A 12,570-nucleotide genomic window follows, 5' to 3' on the forward strand; every position below is an offset into this window, starting at 1 on the left:
GGTTGGCAGCTCTTGAAATATTTAAACAATGCCATTCGTAAACAAACTAAATATTCAACTTCTCATATGTTTTGTTTTTCATACCTCTTATTGTCCCTAATTATCCCTTTCTGTACCTGCTCCAACGTGTCTAAATTCCTTTTAAAACGAGGCACCCAGAACTGAATGCAGTACTCCGAGTTCTGACCAGTTCAGGCAACCTCCCCCCCATCTTTGTCAGTTGTATACAATGACCACCGTTTAGGGGAGAAGCCACATTTCAGTGATAGAGCATGTGTGTTTTGAGTATCTCCAGATGAAGAGAATCCAAGGCTGGAAAAGATCAATGCATGAAGCCCCAGAGAGCTGTTACCAGCTAGAGCAAATAGAGCCTGAAAAAGCACTCTTTGGACTACAGCTCTCTAAGCTCCCTAGCCAGTTGTGGGATTCTGAGTTGTAGTCCAAAATTGTATTATTTCTATGCTCTCACTAAGTAAACAATACTCGGTTAGATGGAGCAGTGCTTTGATCCATTATATGTCAGCCTTCTCTGTCTGTGTTTCTATTATACCAGCTGCACAACATGTACGAGACTGTACTTAGTAGGTATGCTTACTAATTCTTCTTAATTTCTAAGGCATTAAGTCCATATTGAAGTGCTAAGCGTGAAGGAAAGGGACCCAACATTGAGCCCATGATAGATATAAAATGTGAAATCTGTTTTCCTGAATAGATGTCCAGCATTGCTGAATTACAAAGAGGTCTTTAAAATGCATGACAGTTGCCTTTTTAAATTGTAAAGTAACAAGAGGATAGCAGCTCATGTGGATAATCCGAAATGGATTGAGTTTAGTCACAAAGACCCAAAAGTGGCCTCTAGGATGCTTGTGTCTTTTCAGATTTGACACGTTTCCAGCTATGACTAGTGTTTTTCCTGTTCTGAAGCCAATTTTCTAATGTACTCTAGCAGTGTCTCCACTGGGCTCTTTAGAAAAAAAAAATTGTGTTTAAGACTTCCCAGAAGAAAAGTGCTAAGTATTCCTAGCAAAATAAAACAGTTCCCTACATCTGCAGGGCTTCCTTTGTCACTGATAATTTGCTGGCCACATAGTTACTAGCTTTCTTTCATACTCTTATAATATGGTGGGCAAGGAGGCGGTGAAGGACATTTGATTTGTATCTTCCCGGTTCAGGTTCACAGTGAGATCATCAAAGCAATATACATTAAAGGTTACAAGCAACAGACAGAACCATATTTTGCTGGTCTTCCTAAAGCATAACCCAGAGACATAAGTTGTGATTACAGGTAATTTCCATACCCTGTCCACAAGCCCATCCTTACAAATGGAGATGATTTTCATCTTACATATTATAAGCTACCTTTGGAAGAACATGGTCTTGCAGGACAGTGAAGAAAGGCTACTAAAATATTAGCTTAGTCATAATGTACCAATATTTATTTATTTATTCAGAGATGCCTTTTCAAGTCAAATTATGTGTATGTCAGTTTTTCTAAAACTTAGCTGCACCACTTCACCTGTGATATAGTGGGTGCATTACTTGGCTTTTTTTTCTTGTCCCAGTAAAAAGACTGAATGCAAGATTTTGAAGGATCGCTATTAAACTGGTTCAGGAGAGAAAACGGATAGGGGTGCCTGTCATAGAAGGAATTTAGCAGCATTTTAGTTTGCTAGATTCCATCTCCGCTCTACCCCTTTCCTTTTTTCCTTTTCTTTGTTTAAATGGAAGATAGTATCTATATCTCATCTATCTTTAAAGCAGTTTATCATGAATTATTTTGCACAATAGACAGAAAAATAGGTAGGGAGAGTTGGGTGAGCATACTTGGTCTGTCTCAAGTCAATTACACACGGTGAAGTGGCACAGATCATATTGCTGTTTCTTCCTTTTTATGGGCTCCCAGTGCTGAGTGACTCACTCACCTTAGTTTGAATATTTTCTGGACAATTTTGAGAACTGTGCCATATTGGACCAAGGGCCTCTTTTGTCCAGCATTATATTGTTACAGCTGCTAACCAGGTGCCTTTGGGAAGTCCACAAGCAGAACATGAGAGCAATAGCCCATTCTACCTCCCATTTCCCGTCACGTACTATATAAGGGCACATTACTCCTCACACTAGACGTAAATAGCTATTCTATTTAATAGCCAGTGATAGCTCATGGTATGTATGTTCAAATAATTAATCTTTTCAGTTCAAGACATTTGTGTGGTCAGTTGGTACAGGTAACTTAGTCAATTGTGTACCTATAATTTGCTGCTAGATTGGTTGTGAAAACTAAGGTAGAATATGACGTCTTGCTTCCTTCTAAAACTATGGAAAGGAAATACTTAAAATAAATTACACACACACCCTAAAAATTGGGAAGGCATGAATAGCTTTGATGATGCAGAAACATGCACAAATTTCATTTGCAATGAATGCTTTGTGACAGAGGATGTTTAATGCATGCTCTTACCTGTACTTTATCTTGTGAAGGCGACTTTCAAAGATCACTGAAACAAATGGAGTTAAAAACAGAAATAACTAGAGATGGTTTCTTTGGGGTTTTTTGTAATATTGTTCTCACACTTTGCCCTCAAAATGACTACACTTAAAGACAAGCACTAAAAGTTTTTATCCCAAATTAAACGAACACTAGATAACAAAAATACTTGCTATTATTGAAATATGGAGAGAAAGAAAGAGCTTCCAGTAAGAGAAACATATGAATGTAGCTTTACTGGTATTTCATAATCTTTGTTTTGTGCTATTCTTACACACCCTAGTGGGGGTATAAACAAGGGATGTCAGAAAACTGTGCCAGAACATTAACAGATGGTGCTTAAGGGATTGTTATATCAGCAGCTGCATGCTCCACATTGTTCCAGGTCAAATAAACTGGGATATATATGACCAGTGCAAATCTGTGGAGTTCAGGCCATTTGGCTGATACAGACATGTAACTTGCAGCTAGCGAGCTATTTTAGGATTCATGTTTGCTCTCGGGGACCATTATTATACAAGGCTTTTGGCCTCTCCAAAACATGCCAGTGCTGTTCTTTCTGGAATACTTTTACCATGTTTTAAGGACTCCAAGTGAATTCGACTCAGGCATGTTTTCTCCTCAATCAACTTGTTTAATCTGTTCCTCTTGACCAAACCTACAGAAATTCCATTCATGCAGTTTGAATTTGACAGGCGTCATGGTCTGTTTTCGGATGCAGGGACAAGTGTTAGAAAGCTTTAGCCTCTTTCCCTCCATAGTCCTTATGTGAAACTAGTCCCCCACAGCCTTTATTTGCTTGTGGAAAAAATCCCACATTAGTTCACATGGAAGCTTTTGCTCAGGCACAAATTACAGTGTGAATAGTACTGCAATACAGTTGCTGGGGGGGGGGGGCTATTAATTTGTTTGCAGTCTGTTTCAGTTCAGTCATCAGTTCTTAGAAGTGGTAGTAGTGTAGCTTAAGGCAGATAGCCAGCACTATGATTTTTAATTTGATTAAAGTAGAAGTTTTATGAGCTACCTCTGGTTAGTGGAAACAAAAAAGTATATACAATAGTAAAGTTTTGTTTTCAAGAAAAGAGATGCATCATTCTTCAAAAAGCAAAAATTAGCACTCTGCTGTCTGTTCAGTCTGTTCTTGGCATGTTAATTACAACTCTGCTTTAAGCACAGTAGCTTTGAAGACATTAGGATGAATTGTTTTAAACCTTTGGTGTCATTCAGAATCTGACTTCTAATAATAAAAACAGATTTTATTTGCTATTAAATCTTCAAAAACAGTAGGGAGTGTTTTACCCTTTGCCTTAAAGAGATCAAAAGAACCAGATGACCAGACTGTATTCTCATCTAAATCCTAAACTCCAGCCTTCACATAATACTGCAGACTACAAAACTGTTCATGTATCATGTGGCATTTATAAATTTAAAAACTATGTTCTTAAGCACAGTTGCTTGTAAGATTCTTTATTTGGTAACTGTAACTTTGAGATCCTATATGGTGTTGCTATTTGAGTGTCCAACCAGGCTCAAATCCTTGCTTGATTATGGAAGGCCATTGGGTGACCTTCAGCAAGTCATCCTCTCTCAGTCTAAAAGGAAGGCAAAGGCAAACTTACTCTGGACAGCTCTTACAAAAAACACTCTGTGAGCTTAGATTCACTATGAATTGGAAACGGCATGAAAGCACACAACTATAAACTACCTTTATTCTTGTCTTTCTCCATGGTTGGTTAGTACAATTTTTCTTCTGTTGCTTATCCTAATGAGTACTTATGAGTGAAGCAGGCAAATTTGAGATAGAGAGGGTCACCCATAAAGCTTCTTGGTTGATAGGAGTTTGAACATAGGGATCTCTAAGTTGAAATATCTAACAATTGAACCAGTTGGTTCTTTTACACTATGGCCTAAATCCAGCTATTAGTTCCTGCTATGGTAAGGTCGTTGAAACAATGAGAACTTGATAATTCAACGCCTTAGATCCGTTCCTGCATGGACCTGCAGCACTGTACTTGGGTTAAGAATAAATTGTTACTACTACAGCTCTTTCTATCCCCGCTTGTTTTTCTCCTCTACTTCCTGTTACATCAAAGAACATGATACCTTCTTGAGTAAAATAGGAACATAGAGGATCTCCTAATGCCATGGAGTGAGCAACTGAAAATAAACAATGGAGAAATAGTGATCAGGATATAGATGGTAGAAGAGAGGGACATATGTAAACAAATTTTTGAACGCACAGTTTAATTATAGTAGGGAATGAGAAATAAAACTGGGTAAAACGAAGAAATAGAAATACGTGTATTGAAATCAGGCTTTTTGTGGTGGCTTGGAACAATGTGTGATACAAGGAAGACTGGAAATCACTTAGGGTCTTTGAGCCTCCCCAACCTTGGCTCCTGTGTTTTGTAATATCTAAAGATATGCTGTGTTTAGAATTAATTACAGCTCTGTATCAGGATGGGATCTAAAAACATCATGACTAGATGGAGCAGTAATCGTGAGCCAGCATCAAAATGAGATGAAATGATGTTAGATCAAAAGGCACATTGTAGCCTTTTCTTTCTAACACGTTTCTGGTTACTAGTGTTTGTAGAGGCTTCCATTGTCAGGTATATGAAAGTTGTTGGCACTTCTCCACAGGGACAGCTTTTCCCCTCCTGATTCTAAACATCTGTTTCATAGTGAAGCTAATAATTATGTTGGCCTCTGAACATCTAAAACTAGAGGAAGGTGCCAAGTGGATAGGCTAGTATAATGCATGTTCTGTTCCAGGCAGTATTAGCAATCACTTCAAAAGCAAACTCTGGTACCTCGCCCTCTATGGTGGTTTCAGCCAGCTTTTACAAGAGTCTGATTCATTTGGAGAGCAGGACAGCCTGGCATACACTGTCAAAGTATTTTCTTTAGAACAATTTGAAGGAAAAGCCTCAGTGTCATTTGTGAATCAGAAAGAATTGTGCACAAATAGAACTGTTCAGATAAGCTTCATGTTTTTATGTCCTCAGTTTGTATACATTAAGGTATTGCATAGAGATTCATGAACTATGTAAATATTGTTGAGGTCATTCTTAACATTTGACGTGTTTTTTGAGGAATCATTTCTTTAAAAATATGTATGTTCACAAGCAAGCATTTAAACCTCCATTTATACACTTAAGCTTATAAAATTAGACATCCCTGAAACAAAGCCTGTGGAAAAGTGAGGTTGGAATTTATCTGCCATTGCACTTCAGAAGATGTTTGGGGAACATATAGGCTTGTTTTAGGAGTTTTGTTTGCTGTATATACTCATGTACGCATCTAGAATTCTTTGTAAAAAATCAATACAATAAACGTGAGTAAACTAATGCAAAGGTCATTGTGTACCTTAACTCTTATTTTAAAAGGTAGCAACTGCTTCTGTGTAGAGCTGTGAAAGAGGAGAGCGTACTCTATCCCAGGAGAACCTAAAAGATGTACCTGAAGCTCTTTACTCTCTCTGCTATGGTGAGAGTTCTGGCCTTTTTTAATGCCTAGATGGGAACATTGTGGCGGAGGGGAAATACCAAGGAACCACTTCTGCCACCATTTTCCTGCCCAGACATTCAAAAAGGCCAGAAGTGGTGGACAGAGTAGAGGGGGTGGTGCTTCTTTTAGGTTTTCCCAGAATGACCTTCGCTCTTACCTTCCAACACTCTGCTCAGAGATGGGGATGGTTCCTTTTTTTGACCTTATTTAATACTGTACTTTACATTTTGTCATAAAGGCTTTTTTAATAGAACCTGTGGGTGGAAAACTGGTGGTGGGGGAGGGATGGCTGGGTACCTGAGGCAGCATTGGTTCATTTCCCCCTCTGTGAATGTATCCATGGGCCATATCAAAATCCATAATTTTAGTTCCAAAACCTGCCCTTAACTTGTACATGAGGTCAGTTTATATCCAAACGTATATGGTAAATTGTTTAGACTGCAGTCCCATGCAGACATCCTAGGGGGAAAGCTCCCATATTTATCCTTTGCAAATAGTATAAACTACTTGAAAAACAAACAAACAAAACAGGATTCTGACAACTGTAAATCTATCTAGAAAAGTTAGCTTCAACTTGCGCCAGTCTTTAGTTCTGCCTGCTCTTGTTATTCACTAGCTTATTCTTTATTTTGATAGGCTGTGCTTTTATGTTTGGTTTTGAAATTTGTGTTTTGAAATGACTCTGAAATCTGGTATGATTTAGCGTGTGTTAGATGTGTGTACCCAAATTATCAAGGGGGCACTTTTTATGTTCACGCAACGAATTGTGGATGACAGCTTCATAGCTAGACCCAAAGCCTGTAATGTAAAAGCTGTAATCATGTGGTCAGGGGCTTGTCTTGGAATAGAACAAGGCAACAAATTCAGCACATTATAGATATGGTAATACTGAAGAGACAATATACTCCAGATTCCTGGAAAGATCTCACTTACTAAGCGTTAAATGCCATGAACCCTTCATATATTAATATTGTTTTGTCTCTCTGATCTTCCTCCTCAACCAAGAACATATTTTTTGAATATGATATCTGTCCTGATCAAAATCAAGATCACACAGGTTTATTTTTCAGTGCCCTCCCCAACACTTTCCCAGCACAGGTTTACTGCAACCTGAATTTGTATAATTTTGAAACTCTGTAAAACATTTTATGACATCAGAAATTTGACTGTGCATATGTATGCAGTGGATGCTTTCCCTTGTTTTCTAAAGAAAAAAGGTCGTTTTTTTCTCCAGTTTTAATAATTGAAATTTAGGCCATTAAAAACAGTAAGAGCCCTGCTGGATTTGTTTCTAGCAGTTTGAAATGCTTACAGACATAAGGGAAGCTAGTATAGTAACAGTTAATGTTGATTTTTTTTCCCCCCATGGAGCTGGAGTTCAAATATATTTGGCTGGGAGGCATTGGTCCCCTTTTTAGTTATAACAACAGTCTGTCAGGTTTGTTATGAGGATGAAGTGGAATAATTCTGACCTTGAAAAATAGTCTAACGTGTGTCCAAATATAATATTGGTCTAGATCCACTAACGTGGTTAGAAGACATCCTTATCACAGGTGTTGAGTACTTTAAAAATCTGATTCTAGAGCATTGTATAAATATAAATCTGCATTTTAATGGTGGTTATCCACTGTTGCAAAAAGCAAAAGCAAGCTACACAACAGGGCTGTGAAAGCTCTCTTTCCTCATATAGATGAATTTGTGTATGTCAAGTGTGTGTACAACTGTGTCATAACATTTTCAGACTTCTGCAATCCACAACAGATAAATCCTTAACAATTCCAGAAATCCTGTAAAAGGCCCAGAAAATTGGGACTGGAAACTAAACAGGCCGTATGATGTTGTTCCATCTCACGTATTTATAGGAGTGCTTTGTCTCTTGATATCTTTTTCTTCCAGTGTGACCCAGAAGCGTCTTAACCTGGATTAGATCCATAAAACTTATGCAAGCATTGTTCTGGGGTCAGGGGGGTGAATGGTCTTTGCATCAGGACATAAATATATTGAGCTGTATGTTGAACTTTTTTGGTTGAGCTGATATAAAGTGCAGTATATCCCCACAATCTCTGCTATGAAGCATGTTTTATTTCACTGGGTGATAACTTATCTTCTAGCAGATAGGATTAAGGCCACAACTGATACATTCTAGTATAGTCCTAATAATATTCAAAACAAAACAATTTGGGAATAAATTGGTAGTTGGAGCTTTATGACTATCGTTTCCAGCACCTTAATGTGCTTCCCTCTCTTCTCCATCCCCAAGTTTTGGTTTTTCTTTCTTCTTGTTTTGAAGTAATTTTTGGTTCTATGACAGAGACTTTCTCCTATTCATTTCTCTGTTTGGAATGTGGTATCCCATGTAGAAGTTCACTGTCACCAGTGCAAATAGCAGGCTTCTGGATATGTTTTTTCTAGACTAAATACTGGGGTGGAATCCATTGTACTATGCAACTGATAGCTATGCAACTGATAGCACAAGTGGCTGCAAAATTAGCATGCCTAGGAAACGCAAAGACAACACATTATACTGACTCCACTAATGTGTTGTTTTCCTTCAATATTTATATTGGGTTTAGGCCCATGTTACCTTATTCATTCAGATTATTATTCAGTCACCACACCATAGAATGTGAATATGTTATAGAGGGTTTTTTAAATCCATGAGACACTTAGTGTGGTACTTGGACTGTGTGAGATTGGGACTTATACTACATATGTAATAGTTTCACTTCTGATGCTAGATTCTCATAGTAAAAATGAGTATAAGGGTATAATTAGTTGCCTTGTTTTTTATATTGTCTACTGTACTTGATCTCAGATTTGTATTCTGTCTGATAACAGCTCTTTGGATTATCAGCTAAATAACATTATCTGCCTTATTCTTTTGGACTAAACCTGAAATCTTGTGATCTTCTCTTGAGCAATAGGTCCTCTTCTCCCCTTCTCTCCAATTTATGTCACCTGACTGTGCAGAGTTATGCTGGTGAAACTGAGTTGCTGAAATGCCATTTTCACAAGCACCATCAATTTGAGCATTTAATGTGAATATACAGTTGATTTAAATGGTAAACAAGCTATACCGCACAGTCTAAAAGGCAGCTGTACTTTCTAAACAAAACCTTCAGACATCTTCATACAATTTGGAAATGTAAAAAACTGCTCAGGAATTTTTACTTGGCCTATAGTGCTGCAGTCAAAACTAGGACTGGCTTTAGGAAGCATACACCTCCCTTGTTGCAACAATGGCTGCCAGTCCATTTCTGGGCAAAATCCAAAATACTGGTCATGACCTAGAACACCTATCTGGTATCCGTCTAGGTTTTTTGCAGGATTATATCCAATTGTATGCACTCTTGGATCTGCAGGGGAAGCACTTTCCTCTGTTTTGTTATTTACAGGCAGTCCCCAAGTTACAAACAATATAGGTTCTGTAGGTTTGTTCTGAAGTTGAATTTGTAAGTCTGAACAGGTACATTTTAAGTGTATATGAGATGGGCGGGAGAGAGAGAGAACACTTTGGATAGCATAGGAAAGGGTTAACTGTGGTGTTTGTTTTGTTGTCAGTGTCCCTTTTTAGAAGATTTTGCCACATTTCTGTCCCTGTGATCATTGGACTTTGAAAAAATGGCTTGTTGTGGAAATAGGGATTGATGGTAAAGCTTCAGTGGAGACACCTTTCCCCCATGATAACTCTTTCAGGAATTAATTTCCCTTCCTAGGGTTAGATTTCTCTCAAATCCTGTTGTCCCACCCCCGTTCTAAACTATGACTCGTCTGTAAGTCAGATGTTTGTAACTGCCTGTATTTAACATAACAGCATACCATTAAAATATCACCACTGTCTTTTAATGATTTTAATGCTGTAAATGGTTCATTTGTTTTAAAATTACTTTATATCTGCACAGGTACTGCTGATGTGTGTGTGTGTGTTTTAATAATTTTGTAAGCCATTTTAAAACCTATTATGGGCCGGAATGGCAGGACATAAATGCATAAAATAATAATACATAATTTGATAGTCTAAAAATGATAATAATATTAAAATTGCAGTTTATTTATCACAGTGGCTGTCAACCTGTGGGTCCCCAGATGCTTTGGCCTTCAACTCCCAGAAATCCTAACAACTGGTAAACTGGCTGAGACCCACAGGTTGAGAAACACTTATTTATTGTGTCAGAAGCAAATTGAGAATACAGTTAAAATGTATAAAGTTAAAAACTTGGCATTATGCTAAATTTACTTTAACCAGAAGCTGGCCACTTCAACTGCCTCTGGTGTCGCTGTGAAAAGTTCTTCCATTGTGCATGTGGTGGGTCTCAGACTGCATTATAGTAAATGGTCTATGGTTTGCTCTTCTCCACACTCACATATCATGGACTCCACTTTGTAGCCCCATTTCTCAAGATTAGTTCTGCATCTCATGCATGTAGGGTATGCAAGAAGAATATGGCCGAGCCCCCAGTTTTTGAAGTTCCTGAGTCTGCCTCTGTTTGGAAATTCCTGTAAAAGGGAATGCCTTCTTTTCTGTTTCAGGTAAAGAACAATCCTCGCTGGAACTGAACATGTTGCAGATGCCTGCCACCCCACTGCCTGGTTTCCCTAAAGAGTCCAGTTCGTCCAAGCACAGCGAGCACCATCACCACCACCATCATGAGCACAAGAAGAAGAAGAAGAAACACAAACACAAGCACAAGCATAAACACAAACACGAGAGTAAGGAGAAAGAGAAGGAGCCTTTCACCTTCTCCAACAGCCCAGCCAGTGGACGCTCCATTCGCTCTCCCTCCTTGTCTGACTGAAGCTAACAACTCCAGAGTTGACAAAACATTTAGAAGCTGTGGACATGCTCCTCTTTCTTCATGGCAAAATTCAAACCATGGTAGTGGCTCAAGCCAGGAAAGATGGAAACTCTAAATATTTTCAGTTGGGCTAACCAAAATAATGAAATGGGATTGTGCGAGAGGGGAGAAAGTGGTTTTACATTCAGAGCCAATCTCAGTGACCGTGTTCTCCATCCTGAAACCTTATATTTTCCTTTGAAAAGAAGAGCAGTGCTTATTTACATGTGCCCTAAGTCTGCAGCCTCACAAACTGCCTAGGTGTCTTGTTAGAATGAATTATATTTTAAACTTTTGATGTGTGTCATGAAGTTTGACGTATGCTTTAAAGAGAAACCTACTGCCAAACCTTATGTCAAAGCTGCAGTTGTGGAGATTGTTGTTTGCCGTCATGTAGACTCCAGAAAACTATTTGTATCTATCGTTTCTTGGCATATCCTTTAAAGGTGTGTTCTATCACTGTTTTAATTCATTGAATGGTTGCATACACACAGTTTGATTTAAGATGCTGATTTTATAAAACAATTATAAACATAAATCTTCAGATCACAGATGCACTTGGAAATTGTTTCCATAACTTCTTTCTGCCTACAAAAAAAGAACCCCAAAAGCCAACTACTGCGTGCCCTGTGCCTTGTAATCAGGCTCATAACTATATAATGAAGCTCAAGCAAAACCAAACCCTCACAAAACTTGGCAAAAGAAGCTCTTCCATAAAACTTCAATTAACCTTTAAAATACATTCAACATGGGGAAAGCCAGTGGAAAAACTGTTAAACGTTCTTGTTTCTTGTAAACCTTGTGGCAAAAGCCTGAAATGTCCAGCGAGTAAATGTAATGTGAAGCTTGGTAAATTTAAGTTTTCTTATTTCATTATATCCAGTTAAATGTTTCATTGCATATTTTAATAATTATGTCAAATGGGACTGCTTTATAACATTTTCCTTTCATGTCAGTGTAGTACTAGACCTTTCTTTAATCCACTCATCTGCAGTTTTCTGGAACATTGTGAAGTGCTTCAGTAATCAGTTTCATTGTTTTTGTAAATGCCATCTTTAGATTAAGACTTTAGAAAAACCCGGTATGTATGTGTATTATTTTTTATTATATAGCTGATTGACAATAGAGGCAAATACTGATCCAAAAAGACACACAACAAGGGACCCAAGAAGCTTTTTATATAAAAAAGAGAAGGTAATTCTTTAATAAACACTTTTATACAATCTACGGTTGAGTGTAATGTGTTCTTGCTTTGTTTAGTTATCACTATAAAAACATGAACCAGGAAAGAAAAAAAATGTAAATCCTGTCATAATATTTGTATATCGTTTTACCTGATTGATCAAAAGGGATTTCACTTTCACAGTGTGACAGTTGTAGATGTCTTACATTATTATAGTAATGTCTTTGCTTTTTGGCTCATACTCTCACCGGTTCAATATTGGCTTAGGGCTGTCATCCTGCCTTTCAAACAAATGAGAAGCAATACTATGCAATATCTGTAAAAAATAAAGATTAAGAAAAGTGACCTGTACAGCAGTGCTTCTTAGGTCCCTTCTACACTGCTAAATAATTCTGATTACCAAAGCAAATCCATGTTATTAGCTCTGGAACTGGTTTATATGAGTACACTGGGTTCTGGCCTAGCATACCTTTGAATATCTCCCTCTACAAACCACCTCAGAGGTTAAGATCTTCTGTGGAAGCCCTGTTCTCGCTTCCACCTCCTTCAAAAAGTGT

The 12,570-nt window shown here is 37.9% G+C and overlaps 1 protein-coding gene across 3 annotated transcripts in view; it reads left to right on the forward strand.

The window, feature by feature from the left end:
- The window catches only part of taf2 (TATA-box binding protein associated factor 2), a 51,710-nt gene extending 39,653 nt beyond the window's left edge, over positions 1-12,057 (forward strand). For all 3 annotated transcript variants that reach the window (XM_062980061.1, XM_062980063.1, XM_062980062.1), the window contains one exon: positions 10,526-12,057. In XM_062980061.1, coding sequence (XP_062836131.1) covers positions 10,526-10,791 — 266 coding nt within the window. In that variant the 3' untranslated portion in view covers positions 10,792-12,057. The remainder of the gene's footprint in view (positions 1-10,525) is intronic.
- The last annotated feature ends 513 nt before the right edge of the window (positions 12,058-12,570 follow it).

This window comes from Anolis carolinensis, chromosome 4, assembly GCF_035594765.1.
Source record: "Anolis carolinensis isolate JA03-04 chromosome 4, rAnoCar3.1.pri, whole genome shotgun sequence".
Taxonomy (NCBI): domain Eukaryota; kingdom Metazoa; phylum Chordata; class Lepidosauria; order Squamata; family Dactyloidae; genus Anolis; species Anolis carolinensis.